Raw genomic sequence first — 21,172 nt, forward strand, 5'->3', positions numbered from 1 at the left:
GCGAGGGTATTCAGTGAGAATATCCAGTAGGTTTCTTGGTCACATAGTTTTTTAAAACTATTCGAGATTTCTTGCAACCTTTATTTCAACAGCTACCATCATACATTTGAGATTGTAGTCATCTCATCAATATTCTCCAAAGATACTCCTGGGAATCCACTTATTGCTGGCTATCATTAGATGTCAGTTCATTATACATTTCCATACTGCACACCATAAACCTACATTGCGATCTCCATTATAAACAGGCACAATTTAGCTTAGATTCTACCAAGTTTTGCCTGGAACACAATTTTTTCTGTTTCAATGAACAATATTATCTTCAAGTAATGGGCACAGCTATGGGAGAAAGCTTTGCTCCCTGCTATGCCAATTTGACAATGGGCTTGTGGGAATCACTTTTTATTTATTACCATAACCCAGTGGTCGACAAGCCGCGGCTCGCGAGCCACATGCGGCTCTTTACACGCTTTAATGCGGCTCTTGTGTGCTGGGCGCCCACTCCCCTCCCTCCTCTCGGGCAGCAGGGACTCTGCAGCGTGATCCAAAAAAAAAACAGCCAGGGCAGCGCGCTCAAATGCAATGATTGGCCAGTCTCGCTGCCACTCACATCCTGATAGCCAGTGATTGGCTGTCAGGATGTGTGTAGGCGGGGCAGTGTGACGAACGTGAGAGGAGCTAGGCTCCTCTCACAGTCCGCCCTGAAGACCGGAACGGCGCGGGAACACGGCGAGAGGAACGCGCGGAGCAAAGGTAAGTGAATTGACACAGGGGGGACTTGGCTTACTACTTGCTACTTACTTACTACTACTATATGAGGGATGAATTAATATGGGGGATGAATTACTATAGGGGGGATGAATTACTATGGGGGATGAATTACTATAGGGGGGATGAATTACTATGGGGGATGAATTACTATATGGGGGATGAATTACTATGGGGGATGAATTACTATGAGGGATGAATTACTATAGGGGGGATGAATTACTATATGGGGGATGAATTACTATGGGGGATGAATTACTATATGGGGGATGAATTACTATATGGGGGATTAATTACTATATGGGGGATGAATTACTATGGGGGATGAATTACTATATGGGGGATTAATTACTATATGGGGGATGAATTACTATGGGGGATGAATTACTATAAAAACTTATTGAAACTAAAAACAGTGTACCATCCTATGTATTTTCAGTTTTAAAAATGTGGCTCTCAAAATAAATTTCAATCGTGGTTTTGGCGAGATTTGGCTCAGTTGAAAAAAAAGGTTGCCCACCACTGCCATAACCCATTTGCCAAACATATGTTTTCCGGGAGATATATTGATGACATCGTAGTCACCTGGGATGGGCCAGTTTCCACTATAAGTGAATTTGTTCATCACTGCAATAATAACTAGTGGTGCACCGAAATGAAAATTCTGATACCGAAAACGGAAATTCAAAATGCACTTGGCTGAAAAGCAAAACCGAAACGCACAGTTTTTAAAAATGAATATATATTTTTTATTAAAAAAAATACACTTTGATTAAAATATAAACAAAAAAAACACAATATGTACCCCAATTGTTTTGTAAAATATGAAAGAGGATGTTACGACAAGTAAATAGATACCCAACATGTCACGCTTTAAAATTGTGCACGCTTGTGGAATGGCGTCAAACTGCGGTACTTAAAAATCTCCATGGCTGATGCTTTAAAAATGACTACAGGTTAGCAGTGTATCATTACAGAGGAGGTCTAGTACTAGAATTATTGCTCTTGCTCCGACGTCTGTGGCGATACCTTACGTGTGTGGTTTGAACACCGTTTACATGTGTGGGAGTGGCCTACGTATGTGTTCACCACTACGTGTGAGCACGGGGAGGGACGTGGGCAAGTTAAATTTTTTTTAAAATGTATTTATTTTTTTGCACTGTCCCATTAAAAAAAAATGTTAATCGCTTTTATTCTCATCACAAGGAATGCATGCCTCCCATGTGATAGAAATAATTAGTGATAGGTCCTCTTTATGGAGAGATATGGGGTCAATAAGAGCCCACATCTCTCCTCTGCACTGTAAACCATTAGATCAAAAACAGCATTGATCTAGTGCTTTAAAAAGAAAAAAAAAACCTGTCCGGAACTGGAAGTGACATTGCTCCGGTCCTTCAAGGGCATAGAGATGAGTGGAGGCCATCTTTCCTTCACTAATCTCTATGCCCAGAGCCAGGATTGTTCGATGGTTTCTCAGGTAAGGCTGAGAACTACTGAGTGGTGGGCAGTGGTGGCATCGGCGGGCAGGCGGTGGCAAGGGGTAACAGCGGCGGGCGGCAAGGGAGTAGGTTTTTTTGGCACCTGTATTAGTGCTTTTTTTCATATCGACCGATAGGGCTGTTTTCGGCTGAAACGTTTCTGCCACTGAAATTTCGGTGCACCCCTAATAATAACCCATTCGGACTATCTTTCACTCATGCAATGGTACACACTCTCTTGTATTTCTTGATCTGGTCCTTAGCTCCTCAGGTTTTCAAATTATCACTAAAAATCATTTTAAAACCACAGCAGGGATTTCCTGTGTTCATTCCACCAGTTGCCATCATCCCAAATGGAAGAGTAACATTCCCAAGAGTCAATTCCACCGACTTTGTAGAAACTGTACCCTTGATGCTGATTATATAGAACAAAGTGTTACACTAAAACAAAAATTCTTAGAAAAAGGATACCCTGAGGACTTAACTGACAATACTATTTCCAAATATTGAGACCCTCTTGTTAGCCAATCTTCTCAAGACAGTACAAATCCCAGCTGGTTTATCACTCAATTCCATCCACAATTCAATAGAATGGAAAAGGTCATTACAAAACACTGGAGTATGTTGCTGCAAGATCCCAAACTCAAACAGATGTTACCTTCTCAACCTAGATTTACTTATCGCTGAGCCAAAAACATCAAGGGTCAGATAGCCCCCAGTAAATTGAAACACAAATAGCATATCCCCAGAACATCAGACTATTTCTCTGATCTTGTAGGAATGTATCGTTGTCACAAGAAAATATGTTTAACCTGCCCATTTGTGCAGCATAGGCTCCTCAAGTTTTTTTACAGCTAATGGTAAAACATATCCCATTTCCCAATTTTATACCTGCTCTACTGAATTTGTAATTGATGTCCTTACCTGCCCATGTGGCCTACTCCATATAGGGAGAACTATCCGCACCCTCAGGATGCGATTCAGAAAGCACAGACGTGCTGTTGAAAAGGGAGATAGTGTGTACAGTGTACCAAGACATTTTGACACTAGTCACAACAAATCTACCATAGGTCTTAAAATATGGATAATAGATCACATTCCCAATAACTGTACCAAGGCAGAGAGGTTTAAAAAATGATGTGAACAAGAAACCTATTGGATTTCCTCGGTGAATACCCTGGCTCCATCAGGACTTGATGAAGACATCGAAACGAACACTGTAGTTTAATTCATTTAATTTCTGTCCTTGTCTATGTTTTTGTACTACTTATATAGTCCTCATTAAGCCTGTGCATCTTTAATTGTATAGTGGCATACATAATAATACAAAAATTTTATTTCCCATTACCTCTCCCCCCCCCCCCCCCCCCCCCGCTTTTATCCATTTAATAAATGTGAGAGCAATTCTTAATTTACATTCTTCCTTGGAATTTTATACATACTACGCTTAGGTGGTGTTGCTTCCTGTGTTTCTTGTCCTTTTACTACAGATGAGTGCATCCAATCCTCTTCCTAGGGAGCTACGGCCATACCGAAGAGGACTTTTTAGGATCCATTTACTACATATTAATATATAAAGGACTCTATTCCCAAGGGACTACAAACAGATTTTTTCATACTATCCTCTCGCTTCCCTCTTCTTTTTAGGTACCTATACATACATAGCACCATAATATTGTTTTTTTTGGGGTCTGAGAAAGGGAACACTAGCTAGTCCAATCACAGAGCTTGTCCAATCGTTGCTACTGCAAAGGACTTTGCTCAGTTGCTATTACTTCTTGACTGTCGCAGTCTGCCATAATGGGCCTGTACCTGAGGAGCTCAACCCTGTTATTAATACTACAGCTAAAGACTTGGCTCACTCCTAAAAGTACTTGATACTATGTTACAAGGAAGTCTGCTGTCTGCTCTTAGCCAGGACTTCTGCATTGCTCAACAGAGAGATAAGTTCATATGTCCTCAGTGTGAATAGTTCTGATTTTGGCGTATCCTACTACAATTCCTCATCCCTCTCTCCAGTTCTACAAAAAAATTTCAAAACAAAACATCCCCTAGACTGGTCCTTGAAGACAACGAGCCAAAGAGTGTGTGTGTGTGCTTGGCTGTGGGGCAAAGCAAGAGGAAGCCCGTGGAAATCATTCAAGCGGCTCCTACGGAGGTAGCACTACATTTGATTTAACAAAATTAGATAAAAAAAGATTTTCAAAGAAAAACTCTGGCTATACCTAGAGAAACATAAAATATTCACTTGTAATTAGAGAATACTTGGAAGCAAATGAAGAAAATCGAAGTATTGATTCTGTAAATTGAGGAAAAAGAATTCTATGTATGTGACACTGTCCATTTTCTATTATGGCTCATAAAAAAAATAAAAATCTATGGCTTTAAAGCATGACTGAAAATATTAACAAAGGAGCTTTGAGCACAATGGCTTCCAGAAACCTTACACAATGGCTTAGCATTTCTTGATCAATAGAAAAATAAAATCTGCTTTCTCTATACTGATTGTTCTAGAATGGATAGAAAAAGCTAAATCTATCCTTTCTCCAACAGTACTTTAACCGTCCAAGAGTAAGAGAAAAACCACCACTAAGATCTTGCACTACAAGTTGCATTATACAAAGAGTTTATTATAGGCCCAATAGAGTGAAAAATATTATACTCTGGTGAACGGTTTATACCTGTGATGATAGTATTCAGTATATGAATTCCTTTTTTTATTTTGCATGACTGTATTTATATTTTCTCCACGTTTAGATGCAGGCTTTAACCTTGGTGATCACCTTTTTCATATGGTATAAGCCTTTTTTTCCATAAAAAAACTGTTACTGCTTAAAAAAAAAATGTAGCCTTTACAATTTTGATGATTAAGCGGTATTAAAACCCAAACCAAAATGGTAATGTATTGCAGCTTACCAATCATTACATGTAGTGGCTACATTCGTTTTTCTTTTGTTCCCTCTGCTTTCCCCTGTTGGTATGGCCAGTAACACACATTATTTATTGTACAGACACCACCCTGGATGAAGGAGCACAGGGGGCAGATTTGGCAGTAGCATTGCCAGTCTGGGGTGAGAGGGCGTGTTAGGTGTACTAGCAGATTTAAATACACTAACAAATTGAAGCTGAATTCCAGCTAATATTTTATAATCATTTACAGCAAACATTTTTTTCTTTTTTGGGATAAATGTTTTACATAAATAAATAAAAGCTGATTAATGTAAGCATCTCTGCCACTGCTAAACAGTCTGTCTCATCCCTGTTACTGCAAGAGAGCTTTTCTATTGAAAAACAATAGACTTACTGGCTGGATCACAAGATGAAAATAGAGAAATAGTAGCCTAAAAAAGGAAACTAATGCAGTCATCACATCTAAGAATTGGTAAGCTGCAATATAATAAATGTTTGCTTTTGTGTTTAATACTACTTTAATTTTAGTCCATTGATGACTACTCTGTCCACAGAGTGGCAACACTGCTGTACCAATCCACTGCAGAATGAGCAACATTGTCACTCTGTAAACAGAGTGGAAATGAATTGGATCTACTGGCAGAATCAAGAGTTAAAAAAACAATGTTACAAAGAGGGAAACAGAAAAACTAAAATTGCCATGTTATTATTATACCTGATTTATATAGTTTGCGCAGCTCTTTACAAAATGAAGGTAGACATTACAGTTACAATGTTGTGCTAGTGACAGACTGCAACAAACAGTATATATAATGTTTTATTTTGCCCATAGCCCTTATCATGCGCAGGAACATCTAGAGGCTTCAAACCCCTCTAGCATAAAATCCTTGATGCTTTCCCACACTCGGGGAACCACAAGTGCTGTCTACAGCTGCTCCTACAAAGGAATAGGTGTACACAGTGGAACTCATGTAAACAGCAATGACTTCAGTGTTGGTGTTTATTAGCACATATACGGTGGATATAAAAAGTCTACACATCACAGGTTTCTGTGATGTAAAAAAATGAGACAAAGATAAATAATTTCAGAACTTTTTCTACCTTTAATGTGACCTCTAAACTGTCCAACTCAATTGAAAAACAAACTTAAATCTTTTAGGGGGGGGAGTAAACATAAAGAACTAAAATAATGTAGTTGCATAAGTGTGCACACCCTCTTATAACTGGAAATGTAGCTGTGTTCAGAATGAAGCAATCACATTCAAAATCATGTTAAATAGGAGTCAGTACACACCTGCCATCATTTAAAGTGCCTCTGATTAACCCCAAATAAAGTTCAGCTATTCTAGTAGGTCTTTCCTGACATTTTCTTAGTCGCATCCTACAGCAAAAGGCATGGTCCGTAGAGAGCTTCCAAAGCATCAGAGGGATCTCATTGTTAAAAGGTATTAGTCAGAAGAAGGGTAAAAAAGAATTTCCAAGGCATTAGATATACCATGCAACACAGTGAAGACAGTCATCATCAAGTGGAGAAAATATGGCACAACAGTGACATTACCAAGAACTGGATGTCCCTCCAAAATTGATGAAAAGATGAGATGGAAACTGGTCTGGTAGGCTGCCAAGAGGCCTACAGCAACATTAAAGGAGCTGCAGGAATATCTGGCAAGTACTGGCTGTGTGGTACATGTGACAACAATCTCCCGTATTGTTCATATGTTTGGGCTATGGGGTAGAGTGGCAAGACAGAAGCCTTTTCTTATGAAGAAAAACATCCAAGCCTGGTTACATTTTGCAAAAACACATCTGAAGTCTCCTAAAAGCGTATTTGAAAAATGTGTTATGGTCTGATGAAACCAAGGTTGAACTTTTTGGCCATAATTCCAAAAGATATGTTGGGCGCAAAAACAACACTACGCATCACCAAAAGAACACCATACCCACAGTAAAGCATGGTGGTGGCAGCATCATGCTTTGGGGTTGTTTTTCTTCAGCTGGAACTGGGGCCTTAGTCAAGGTAGAGGGAATTATGAACAGTTCCAAATACCAGTCAATATTGGCACAAAACCTTCAGGCTTCTGCTAGAAAGCTGAACATGAAGAGGAACTTCATCTTTCCGCATGACAACGACCCAAAGCATACATCCAGATCAACAAAGGAATGGCTTCACCAGAAGAAGATGAAAGTTTTTTAATGGCACAGCCAGAGCCCAGACCTGCATCCGATCGAAAATCTGTGGGGTGATCTGAAGAGGTCTGTGCACAGGAGATGCCCTCACAATCTGACAGATTTAGAGTGTTTTTGCAAGGAAGAGTGGGCAAATATTGCCAAGTCAAGATGTGCCATGATGATAGACTCATACCCAAAAAGACTGAGTGCTGGAATAAAATCAAACGGTGCTTCAACGAAGTATTAGTTTAAGGGTGTGCACACTTATGCAACCATATTATTTTAGTTTTTTATTTTTATTTCCCTCCACCTAAAAGATTGCAGTTTGTTGTTCAACTGAGTTTATAGGATACATTAAAGGTGGAAAAAGTTCTAAAATTATTTATCTTTGTCCAATTCTTTCACATCACGAAAACCTGACATTTTAACAGAGCTGAGAAAAGTACTGACACAATGAGCTGTAATGATTTCAGGAAGCTGTGTAAAAGCACCATGTAGTCATGTACAGCATCCTTTTACTTCGCAGTATGTATGCGGCTTACACAGTCTAGAAATTAAATTTGTTATACATTTGTTGGTTGTTCCTTAAAAAGTTATAGTTTGTATGGTCTAATAGACATCGTACTCTGTTTGTACAGTTTTCCTGCTGTGGAGGTGAAGAGTTTAGAGACTGGGAGGTGAATCCATATCACTCATGTAACAGCACTGGACCTTTGTCTTGTGGAGTACCATACACATGCTGCATAACTGGAAAGGTAAGATAAAAGGTTGTATCATTTCATTACATGTTTCAATGTAAGGCCTCATCCACCCAAGATGTGAAAAGCACTGCTTTTATAGGTGTTTGACTTTTTTTTAAGCCTCTAAATGCACCTTTATGTTATCCTATGTGGCAATGTGCACAAAGGCATTTACAAGCATACCCCTTGAAATTTTCCACATTTTGTCATGTTACAAACAAAAACGTAAATGTATTTTAATGGGATTTTATGTGATAGACCAACACAAAGTGCCACATAATTGTGTAGTGGAAGGAAAATGATAAATGGTTTTCAACGTTTTTTACAAATAAATATCTGAAAAATGTGGCGTGCATTTGTATTCAGCCCCCTAACTAAAATCTATTGGAACCAATTGTCTTCAGAAGTCACCTAATTCTTAAATAGAGTCCAACTGTGTGTAATTTAATCTCAGTATAAATACAGCTATTCTGTGAAGCCCTCAGAGGTTTGTTAGAGAACATTAGTGAACAAACAGCATAATGAAGGCCAAGGAACACACCAGACAGGTCCGGGATAATTGCTTTATAGGGGCTGCAAGGTGCAAGAAAAAGTTTCTTGACCTCTTGGTTTTCACTACGGTTCTCATATTCCATGGCTGAATATAGATAGTTTAGGCTTTGATCAAGCCACCTAACTGTCCAAGGCATACAAGTAGCTGTTCCATTGGAACTGGTGAAACAGCCAGAAGAGGTTTCAGCTGTACAGACACAGAGAAGGCAGAACTCTAGCTACAAGATATCAATCTAAGTAAGACACCAGTGCTGGTAGCCATTGTGCTTAGTCTCTGCAGTCCATGCCTGCCACTTATTCTAATACTTCTATATAAAAGTATATAAGTAAGGTCTGTGAAATTCATCTCTGTTTTGTGCATCCAAACCTAGAGGCTGGAATACATCAGTCCCTGATCCACATTCATGTTTTAATAATCAGCAACTATATTATCTAATTATGAAAAGAGCAAATAGGGAACACCCACCCCCATAAACATCAAGCTTTCATGAAAAAAGATTTATTACAGATTCACGTCTGAAACACAGATACAAATATCTCATCTCATTTTAATAATCACTGAAGTGTGACTGCAAAGGACCCAAGTCCTTTCTGCACAACTAATGAAAAAACTCTGTTTCATTTACATTCCCACATTTAATAAATTTTTGTGCTCAAGGTATAGAGCCGGGCGGAAAACCAAAATAAATGAGGGAGGTAGACTTCAAACGCTACATTCTTATCGTGATTTTGAAATAATGAGCACTTTAAAAATGCATTAAAATGTCTCGGTCGGAAATTAAATGCTGGGTGCTTAGAGGATGTATAGAGATATGTCTGTAAATAAGCCTCATTTTTTTTTTATTGAGCTTATAATGCTCCAATCTCATAGTTTCATGATGAACTTAAAGTGACATTAACCTCTCAGAATGTACAGTAATTGTTTAAAGCAGGCTTGCTGCATGGTTTTTATCAAAATGTTCACTCTATATACATTTTTATGTTGATTTTAGAACTGAAAAAATAAAAAGATTGGACATTAGGCAATAATCAGTGTATTGTAAACATGAATGTGCATATTTGGGGTCAGGAGTTGGTAATACACAGATTGAAGGGGGTTATATGTGTGTACTCGATAATAATAGAATAAGGATCTTATGTGCTGCCACACGAGTGACGAAAACTAAACTGAACCAAAACGCAGCAAGCACCAAAAACGTGCTCCACCACTAAATAGAATTAAATATAAAGATGAATAGTGCCATGCTAAAAACTACTAACCCCTAATTATCTACACCAAAAACATAAATAAATAGCAATAAATATATATATCCAACTCAATCTGTGAATAATAATCAATGTCCTATTAAAGGGAAAAAATATGTGTAATGACATACAAATAATAGTGACACAGACCAAATGGTGTGATTTGAAGTCCCAACTAGTCCCTTAGCATGGGGCATGAAAAACACTAAACTGTGATGAATAATGATAATGAACATGTGATATACACAATAAAAAATATTAATGATCATATAAATACTGTGAGAATGAATTCAAAGTGACAGTCCATAATAAAGTGAATCTAGAAGTGTAATTCTGTGAATCATCTCCTTTAATATATACTTGTAATATTCACCACCACCAGGCATGCACGCTCACCTCCACCAATTGACCCACATCACATAGGTCAAATAAGGCAACCCTCCAAATCCTCCTTTCCTACGTGCATCCTGGTCACTGAAAGCTCCACATCACCGGAACCAATGGGATGTCATGTATGGCTTTTATTTAACCATACATAATATTTTTTATTGTGTAGGTCACATGTTCTTTATCATTATTCATCACTGTTTAGTGTTTTTCATGCCCCATGCTAGGGGGCTAGTTGGGACTTCAGTTTACACCATTTGGTTTGTGTCACTATGAATTGTGTGTCATTACAATATTTTTCCCTTTAATAGGACATTATTGATTATTATTCACGGATTAAGTTGGATATATATCTATTATATACATATTCATTGCTATTTATTTATGTTTTTTGTGTAGATAAGTAGGGGTTAGTAGTTTTTAGTGTGGCACTATTGATCTTTATATTTAATTATATGTGTGTACTGCAGAGATTGTAGGGGTCATGAGTATGTAACCAGAGTACAGGGGTCAGGAGTACGTAATGCACATATTGTAGGGAGTTATGCATGTGTACAGCAGAGAGTTTAGGGGTCATGAGTATGTAACCAGGGTGCAGAGTCAGGAGGGCTTAAGGTACAGATTGCAGGGATCAGGAGTACATAATTGTCACAATCAGGGGTCAGGCTCGAAGACCAGTAGCTATAGCAGTAGAGAGGTTCACACCAACCAGCAGGATAAATACAAAAGCAGGACACCTTGGTGGATGAGACATGCCCACTAACTGGTCTTTACCAGAGCTTCTGATGATGGAGATGGGTTTTGCTGCATGCTAGTGCCAGGTTCTCAGAATCACCCCACCAGGAGCAAGCCAGGATCCGATGTAGCAGATAGGGATCAAGCAGAAATGTAGTCAGTGAACAAGCCAAAGGTCAGTAACAAGTGGTTGAAGGTTGGGATAAAGCTGTAGTGTAGATGAGGGACATGCCAAAGGTGAGTAACAAATGGTATTGAAGATAAGGACGACTGCAGGTTTGCAAGGAGCAAGATATCAGCTGGAAAGAGAGCAATAATTTGGCAAACAGGAAGTGCAGAGACATGGATTAAATCAGGAAGTGCAGGGGAGGAGTAAAGAGTTCAAGGTTCATCAGAAACAATATACAAAGCAAGATTGCCCAAGGGATCAGACAAGGAGCTGTCCAGCATCTCAGGGTGGCACAGAGTCTGCCAGACATCACAGAGGCCCCAGGTACAGATCCCTGACAATAATGCACAGAACGCAGGGGTCAGGAGTGTAGAGGTCAGAAGCGTGTAATGCGTAGAGAGGGAATCCAGAGTACATAATGTTCAAAGTGCAGGGGGCATGGCTGGATACCACAGAGGGTGTTGGGGTCATGAGTATGCCACCCACAGAGTTCAGAGATCTGGAGTGTTTATCATACACAATGCGATAGTCAGTAGTGCAAGGGTCAGGAGTAGATAATGCACAGCCTGTAGGGGTTAGGAGTATAAAAAGCACAGAGTGCAGGGGTCATGGGTATATAATGCAAAGATTGCAGGGGTCAAGTGTATGTATTGCACAGAGAGTAGGGGCTGGAGTGCGTATTGCACAGAATGCAGGGATTACAAGGGTTACACACAGTCCAGAAATCAGAAGTGTACAATGTTCAGAGCAGCATGCATTGCATAGAGTACAGGTGTCGAATTTCCCTGCTCCCCTTAGTACACGTCTTCCCCCTAGTTACACATTTATTCTCCACCCAGGACATTTCTCCCTCCAGTGCAGATCTTTCCCAACGACATGCTCCCCTTCCCCCCATACAGATTACTCCTTCCACTAGTGCACATAATTACACAATAAATTAGAGCATACCTGCACTACCCCATGGGCTCAAACTTTCAGACCTCAGATACCACGGCAGTTCAGAGTGAGGGGAAATCCTTCCCTTGGATGCATCATGTGACACGTTAGAACCGTGGAGGAGTCTCCCTCAGCTCAGAGCTTCAGGCCTGCCTAGATATCTGAGGTCTGACGATGGCGGCAGTGGGAATGACACTGCAGCTATGGAACCTTGAAATAAAAGCATTGCAGGTGATAGGTGCCACTGCCTACACTTCTCCAGCACACCAAATAGAAAACAATCAAGATAGAAGCGCCTTGTGAATAAAGTGTAAGTTAAAAACAAACCATAAATTATTGTCTCTATATTTCACACATGCATATACTTTATATTGCTGATTACCTGTCCTTAGATGTGGTGATTTTTTTCATTTCTTATTACTTGTTCATCCAGCCAGCTGTAAAAATGACCCTTACAGTACCCGTCCCCCTACACTATAAGGGTTAAATATTTGTAGTATCTACCTTACTCCTTGTTTTTCTGGCAGGCGTTGCTCCTCTTTCCACTCTGGTCTCTTGGGTTGTGGGTAAACCTTCAACATCTTCACAATGCAGGGCCATTACATTGAATGTGAGGTTGTTCACTGATCTTTGTTTATAGAATAAAGCTGCGTTCACTAAATTCAACCAGTCTCATTTTTTTCTCGCACACAATCGGGTACTCAAAGTGAAAAAAGGTTCATCATATTTACTGTCATTCACATTGCAAATAAACATATACTTTACAGTGAACATCATTTTAGAGATCAGTCAGCAACGCAACTGTGTACATAGAAATGTTGAAAACATTATGTCCCATTGCTAAGTCTAAACTTCCTTTTAATGGGACTGTAGTCACTGTTTATTTTCCTTATAATTTTCCTTTAAACATGTGAGTTATGCTCACATAGGGACATGTAAAATGTTCCATCTATTTTTGGGGTCTTGGCCTTAAAAGTTGAGTTATCTGGTCTAGAACTGTGATTGTCAACGTATGAGCTAAAGGGGGCCTCAAATGCAGCTCCTGATTTCACCAAGGTGGACGCACATAATGTTCAATATATGTAATGCTTGAAAGTTCTGTCAGAAACTGCACACCTAATAGAGGGAATGAGGGTCAGAGAGTGTGGATAGGATACATATTTGGCTGGGGATATGTTGCAGAAGATTTTACCCTAATCAATGTTCCCTCTGCAAATTGCTGAGGTCCGAGTGCCATACATCATATTCCAAAAAGTCACGTGACCATCGGGCCACAGGTTGGGGTCTAGAGGAATTAAAAAAAGGTTCTGCTGTGACTTTGTAATTTAGCACAGGTCCCTCTCGTATGTCATATAAAGACATTGACAGCCCTGTTTAGCAAAGCAAAGACTGAAGCATCAATCTACCTGACAAAATACCCAGTAGTGCATTGGAGATAGCTTATTTTGGAGACCTGCATGCTTTAAAGTATTCTACGTTTTGTAACATTTACTAATATACAGGTGAAACTCAAAAAATTTGAATATCGTGCAAAAGTTCATTTATTTCAGTAATGCAACTTAAAAGGTGAAACTATTATATGAGATAGACTCATTACATACAAAGCAAGATAGTTCAAGCCGTGATTTGTCATAATTGTGATGATTATGGCTTACAGCTCATGAAAACCCCAAATCCACAATCCACAGAAAATTAGAATATTGTGAAAAGGTGCAATATTCTAGGCTCAAAGTGTCCCACTCTAATCAGCTAATTCAGCCATAACACCTGCAAAGGGTTCCTGAGCCTTTAAACGGTCTCTCAGTCTGGTTCAGTAGGAATCACAATCATGGGAAAGACTGCTGACCTGGCAATTGTGCAGAAAACCATCATTGACACCCTCCATAAGGAGGGAAAGCCTCAAAAGGTAATTGCAAAAGAAGTTGGATGTTCCCAAAGTGCTGTATCAAAGCACATTAATAGAAAGTTATGTGGATGGTAAAAGTGTGGAAGAAAAAGGTGCACAAGCAGCAGGGATGACCGCAGTCTGGAGAGGATTGTCAGGAAAAGGCCATTCAAAAGTGTTGGGGACTTTCACAAGGAGTGGACTGAGGCTGGAGTCAGTGCATCAAGAGCCACCACACACAGACGGATCCTGGACATGGGCTTCAAATGTCGTATTCTTCTTGTCAAGCCGCTCCTGAACAACAAACAACATCAAAAGCATCTTACCTGGGCTAAAGAAAAACAGACCTGGTCTGTTGCTCAGTGGTCCAAAGTCCTCTTTTCTGATGAGAGCAACTTTTGCATCTTATTTGGAAACCAAGGACCCAGAGTATGGAGGAAGAATGGAGAGGCACACACTGCAAGGTGCTTGAAGTCCAGTGTGAAGTTTCCACAGTCTGTGTTGATTTGGGGAGCCATGTCATCTGCTAGTGTTGGTCCACTGTGCTTCATTAAGTCCAGGGTCAACGCAGCCGTCTACCAGGAGATTTTGGAGCACTTCATGCTTCCTTCCACAGACGAGCTTTATTGGGATGCTGATTTAATTTTCCAGCAGGACTTACTTGGCACCTGCCCACACTGCCAAAAGCACCAAAACCTGGTTCAATGACCCTGGGATTACTGTGCTTGATTGGCCAGCAAACTCGCCTGACCTGAACCCCATAGAGACTCTTTGGGGCATTGCCTAGAGAAAGATGAGAGACATGAGGCTGAACAATCCAGAAGAGCTGAAGGCCGCTATTGAAGCATCCTGGTCTTCCATAACACCTCAGCAGTGCCACAGGCTGATAGCTTCCATGCCACACCGCATTGAGGCAGTAATTGCTGCAAAAGGGGCCCAAACCAAGTACTGAGTACATATGCATGCTTATACTTTTCAGAGCTCCGATATTGTTCTATGTACAATCCTTGTTTTATTGATTGCATGTAATATTCTAATTTTCTGAGATTGTGTATTTGGGGTTTTCATGACCTGTAAGCCATAATCATCACAATGATGACAAATCACGGCTTGAACTAACTTGCTTTGATGTAATGAGTCTATCTCATATATTAGTTTCACCTTTTAAGTTGCATTACTGAAATAAATGAACTTTTGCACGATATTCTAATTTTTCGAGTTTCACCTGTATGATATCACTGCAGTGTAAAATAATCAGTATCCAGTGCAATTACATGCATTTGAATGAGAATCCAGATTATTCCCCTATGCAACGATAAACTAATAGGATTGGCTCAATAAACAATTGAGTAGGGAATGTTTGCTTAAAATGTTACTAAACCCCGGCCCCTGCATTCACTATATCTGGTCTCCCACAGTACACAGAACATGGAAATGCAATTAGTTTAGTAAATATAAACTGCTACATACCTTTTCTCTTCAGCAGTTAGAGCAGTCTTGTGACTTCAGCAGAGCACTGGTTAAAGCTTGTAGGAGGAGTTTCTTTCTGCTCTAGGTGGATGTGAAAGTCTTGACCCTCTGTCTGGACAGTGCTGATTGGCCCTGTGCTAATCACATGCTCTCTCCCAAGAAAAGAAAAAAAAAGTCTCTAGCAATGCACACCAAGCTGAGCATGTGCATGTGACTATGGATTCAGTCTGTATCAGGTGGTCATTTCAGCAAGAGGAGGGGCAGAGAAAAAAGGATCAAACAGCCTTTTTACACAATGCAGGGGATTAACCCCTTAGGTTCCACAGTGAGTATAACAAGCATGATTTACTGCATATACAGACTGATTTTACTGTTGTTGGTTTAGTAACACTTTAATAAATAGGGTGAAGCTATGTTCACTTGTAATACCCAGTCAGTAAAATAAAGGAATTTTGCTTGCATATGAGTGGATCATTGGAAGATATTGTAAATGAATGTGTGTATGAATGCTGAAGAGATCTGAACCAAGTTCTCAAAGGTAGAATTGCAATATATCTTAGTTTTTTGCTGTTTCATTTTCTCAGTAAAGGTGGAAACATCAAAGCCTGAAATAGTGTAAAGGAATTAGACATCCTCATGAAAAGACACTCAATACTACTTAAAAACAAGAATATATATGAATGGTACATGAGAGTGTAAATGTTTCAAGTAAGGCTTCTCAGCAGGGCAGCGCAAAGATGAAATACTAACGTCTGTAAACCAAAGGAAAAAGTAGACAAAAAAGTAGGAGGAAAAGAAGAAGCAATTTGGTAGATGCATTCTAGAATAACTCTGCTTTGCTCACAATAAAAGTAGAACTCTTTTTTTGTCTTACATCTTAATAATTTGAAGAAATAATAACAAGAAATTTACAAAAACTAGGCTACTGTGTGACCCTTTGGACATGTTAGAGAACACACTTGAGGCCACTACATTTGCCAAGTTGAACATTACTAGTCTACATCTTCCAAGGAAATATTAAAGTGATTATAAAGGATTCTTTTAAAATAACAGACGTCATACTTACTTTCTCTGTGCAATAGTTTTGCCCATAGCAGCCTTGATCCTCCTCTTCTGGAGTCCCTGCCAGTGTTCCTTGCTCCTCCCCCTTCCAAGTGCCCTCATAGCAAGCCGCTTGCTATGGGGGCACTCATGCAGGTTCCATCTTGAGGTGAGCTCTGTGTTTCTCTTGACACACAGAGCGAGGCTTGGCCCCACCCCTGCTGCTTTCTCACAGGATTTGATTGACAGCAGCGGGAGCCAATGGCTCCCTCTGCTGCCTCCATGTCCAGCAAGGAGGGAGAGAAAGAAGAGAGCAGCAGCTGAAATTCTCTTTGAAGCCTCAAATGGTACTACTTTTCCCCTACATTGTTTCATTTGTGCAGATCATCTTTTTGAGACAGTAACTTGGGAATACTTTAAGATCATTTCATAATGCACTCTCTTGTGCCTGTTACAAATCTCCTATAAAATTATGTCCTTCATTTCCCATCTGACAATGATTGTTAGCATTAAGCAGCAGGTGCACTAGTTCAGAGCTGAGATTGGAAAGGACGATTATTTTTATCTCTTATTTACAATTCAAAACGTGTTAATAAACATGCTGTTCTAACTCGGTGTTTACTCATAACTTATACATTCACAATCATCATGGACTGGAAATGTCACATACATTAGTAGAGCACAGCAAAGTATATCAGAAAAGGAGTCAAACCAGCAAGGAGTCAGATCCAAGGTTATAACCCATAGCTGTCATACGGAGGGCTTACTATGAGAAAATAGTGTAAATGGGAAAATTACCGCTGTGAGTTGATTGCATAATTACTCACTTAGACAATTTACCTTCTCCCATGTGAGCAGACTTATCATTAGGAGCAATACTCTCAATGTTCTAGCCTGCATATGGTTTGACTGCTCGCAGCAGTAAAAATCAGCTGTCATAGCAATGTTTTATTTGTATGCTGAGATGTTTAAAGTAAAACTGTAATGAGATAAAAATACTATATAGCCAAAAGTATGTGGACAACCCTCTAAATTTGTGAGCTCAGGTGTGTCTAGTGAAGGGTACTGTTAACACTACAGCATACAAAGATATTTTAGGGAATTGTGTGTTCCCAACCATGGGATAATAGTTTGGTGAAGGCCTTTTTCTGTTCCAGCATAACTGTGTCCCTGTGTACAAAGCAAACTCAAATGGCCTACACAGAGGCCAGGCCTTAATCATATGAAGCACCTTTGGGGAGATTTGGAATCCTATTGCAAGTCAGGTCTTCTCTGCTGGCGTCAGTTCCTGACATCAGAAATGCTTTTTTTGGCTGAATGGTCACTTATGTTCACATACACACTCCAAAAGCTTGTGAAAAGCCTTCCCAGACGTATGTAGGCTGTTATACCCATAGAGAGGAGGCCCAACTTTTTTTTCAAAAAAAGCTTATATAGGTGTGATGGCCAGGTTCAGGTGAACCTCTCCTTTTATCAATGCTACTTGTCAAGCTGTCTTAAAGCGGTAGTAAACACTCTATCATGACTTTTCCCCCACCATTTAGAAATAATATGCATATAGGTGTCTTTCACATTACCCTAAACCTTACTATTTAGGATAAATCACCCGATGTTCCCTTTAATGACGTCACCAGCACATTTACTTTTTGCCCCGAATCATGGCATGCTCAGTCCATTAACCACTTCAAGTTTGAACACTTTCACCCCCTTCAAGTCCAGGCCAATTTTGAGCTTTCAGCGCTGTCACACTTTGAGTGATAATTACTCAGTCATGCAGCACTGTACCCATATGAAATTTTATCTGTTTTTGAGACAGACAGAGCTTTCTTTTGGTTGTATTTGATCACCACTGGGTTTTTTATTTTTTGCTATATAGATGAAAAAATACAGAAAATTTTGAAAAAAAAATAATTTTTTGCTTACTTTTTGTTATAAAATAAATTTAGGCCAAAATGATTTCTGCTACATTTTTGGGGGTAACAATAACCCAAAACAGTTTATATTATTTAGTCTGTGTGGAAGCTATAGAGTCTACAAACTATGGGAAATATATTTGAAAATTGATCAGTTGAGATCCTAAAATGCCAAACTTTGGTATGGCATATGGCAGTGATCTGGACGCTGGTATGGGGTATGGCAGTGACCAGAACATTAGCATGAGGTATGGCAGTGATCAGGACATTAGCACGAGGTATGGAGGTGATCAGGACGCTGGTATGGCAGTAGTCAGGATGCTGTTATGGGGTATGGGGGTGATCAGGATGCTGGTATGGGGTATGGCAGTGATCAGGACACTGTTATGGGGTATGGCGGTGATCAGGACACTGGTATTGGGCATGGCGGTGATCAGGATGCTGGTAAGGGGTTAGGCGGTGATCAGCATACTGGTATGGGGTATGGCGGTGATCAGGTCGCTGGTATGGTATATGGCGGTGATCAGGGCGCTGGTAAGGTGTGTGGCGGTGATCAGGGCACTGGTATGGTGTATGGAGGTGATCAGGGTGCTGGTATGGTGTATGGAGGTGATCAGGGTGCTGGTATGGTGTATGGCGGTGATCAGGGCGCTTGTATGGTGTATGGAGGTGATCAGGGTGCTGGTATGGTGTATGGAGGTGGGCGCTGGTATGGTGTATGGTATATGGCGGTGATCAGGGCGCTTGTATGGTGTATGGAGGTGATCAGGGTGCTGGTATGGTGTATGGAGGTGGGCGCTGGTATGGTGTATGGAGGTGATCAGGGTGCTGGTATGGTGTATGGAGGTGGGCGCTGGTATGGTGTATGGAGGTGATCAGGGTGCTGGTATGGTGTATGGAGGTGGGCGCTGGTATGGTGTGTGGCGGTGATCAGGGCGCTGGTATGGTGTATGGAGGTGATCAGGGTGCTGGTATGGTGTATGGCGGTGATCAGGGCGCTGGTATGGTGTATGGTATATGGCAGTGATCAGGGCGCTGGTATGGTGTATGGAGGTGATCAGGGTGCTGGTATGGTGTATGGAGGTGGGTGCTGGTATGGTGTATGGAGGTGATCAGGGTGCTGGTATGGTGTATGGAGGTGGGCGCTGGTATGGTGTATGGAGGTGATCAGGGTGCTGGTATGGTGTATGGAGGTGGGCGCTGGTATGGTGTGTGGCGGTGATCAGGGCGCTGGTATGGTGTATGGAGGTGATCAGGGTGCTGGTATGGTGTATTGCGGTGATCAGGGCGCTGGTATGGTGTATGGTATATGGCAGTGATCAGGGCGCTGGTATGGTGTATGGAGGTGATCAGGGTGCTGGTATGGTGTATGGAGGTGGGTGCTGGTATGGTGTATAGAGGTGATCAGGGTGCTGGTATGGTGTATGGAGGTGGGCGCTGGTATGGTGTGTGGCGGTGATCAGGGCGCTGGTATGGTGTATGGAGGTGATCAGGGTGCTGGTATGGTGTATGGCGGTGATCAGGGCGCTGGTATGGTGTATAGTATATGGCGGTGATCAGGGCGCTGGTATGGTGTATAGTATATGGCGGTGATCAGGGCGCTGGTATGGTGTATGGAGGTGATCAGTGTGCTGGTATGGTGTATGGAGGTGATCAGGGCACTGGTGTGGTGTATGGAGGTGATCAGGGCGCTGGTATGGTGTATGGAGGTGGGTTCTGGTATGGTGTATGGAGGTGGGTGCTGGTATGGTGTATGGAGGTGATCAGGGTGCTGGTATGGTGTATGGAGGTGCACAGGGTATTGGTTTGGGGTATGGCGGTGATCAGGACATTGGTATGGGTGTGTTTTGTGCGCACTGGGACAGGTGACAGGGTCTCCCTGCATTATTTATTATGTAAATACTGGGGCAGTGATCAAGGACACAGGGGCACTAAACTGGGGCACTGGGGTGGCTGGCACTGCAGTGTGTGAGTGTACAAGCAGCCTGACAGGCAGTGTACACTCATACACTGCAGGATCGCTTCTCTCTGCTCTCACACTGAGAGTAGAGAGAAGCAATCTTTACTTTCAGTTTCATTGTTTAAAATGAATTGGTCACAGCTGTCACATGGTAAAATACCACATGATTGCCTGAACACAGCGGTAATGTGATCCGCTATGTCCAGGCAACACACCAATCACAGGGGTGTGTGCTCTGTGAGCCATGCAGGAGCCATCGATACAGGCTAACATACAGGAACGTTACCCCGCATTGGCGTTGCTTCCCGTCCACAATCTACGTACAATGGGCGGATGGGAAGAGTTTAAGGAAGATGCCATGCCTCCGTCATCTACCAGTCTGTAGATATTCAAAAAGCTACTGTGAAGCTACGGCAGAACTTGAAGCCTTTTTGCCTGTTAGACTTTGAGATATTATTAAAAGAAAAATCAATGTGCGCTATCATAAAATAAAAACTTTGAACAGTAATAAGCTGCTGCAATACACTTATAAGTGATCCTACACTCAATACAACAAAATAAAAAATAACAGTGTTGCTCTAACTCATAACACATTAAACTCAATAAAATGATAAATAAAAACAGAGGCTTCATAGTGTGAAAGTTCAAATTCAATATTGTGCTTAAATATGCTTGAAGAAACATGCTCCAAATTGCTTCAAAACGACAGTGCTCCACCGCAACAATAAGTGCACCACCACCTACGGATATGGAGGGCCGCTCACCTCATCAAATGAACCTATATAATATTATAGCTCAACCAAGCATAGGGATT

General features: G+C 40.9%; 1 protein-coding gene across 1 annotated transcript in view; it reads left to right on the top strand.

The window, feature by feature from the left end:
- LOC149452321 (tetraspanin-15-like) overlaps nt 1-21,172 on the top strand; it is a 216,357-nt gene that overhangs the window by 166,235 nt on the left and 28,950 nt on the right. The window contains exon 5 of the mRNA XM_089689499.1: nt 7,964-8,080. Within this exon, the coding sequence (XP_089545625.1) occupies nt 7,964-8,080 (117 nt within the window). The remainder of the gene's footprint in view (nt 1-7,963; nt 8,081-21,172) is intronic.

The sequence above is a fragment of the Staurois parvus genome, unplaced genomic scaffold (assembly GCF_062004578.1).
Source record: "Staurois parvus isolate SC_StPar_1 unplaced genomic scaffold, SC_StPar_1.0 ptg000479l, whole genome shotgun sequence".
Taxonomy (NCBI): domain Eukaryota; kingdom Metazoa; phylum Chordata; class Amphibia; order Anura; family Ranidae; genus Staurois; species Staurois parvus.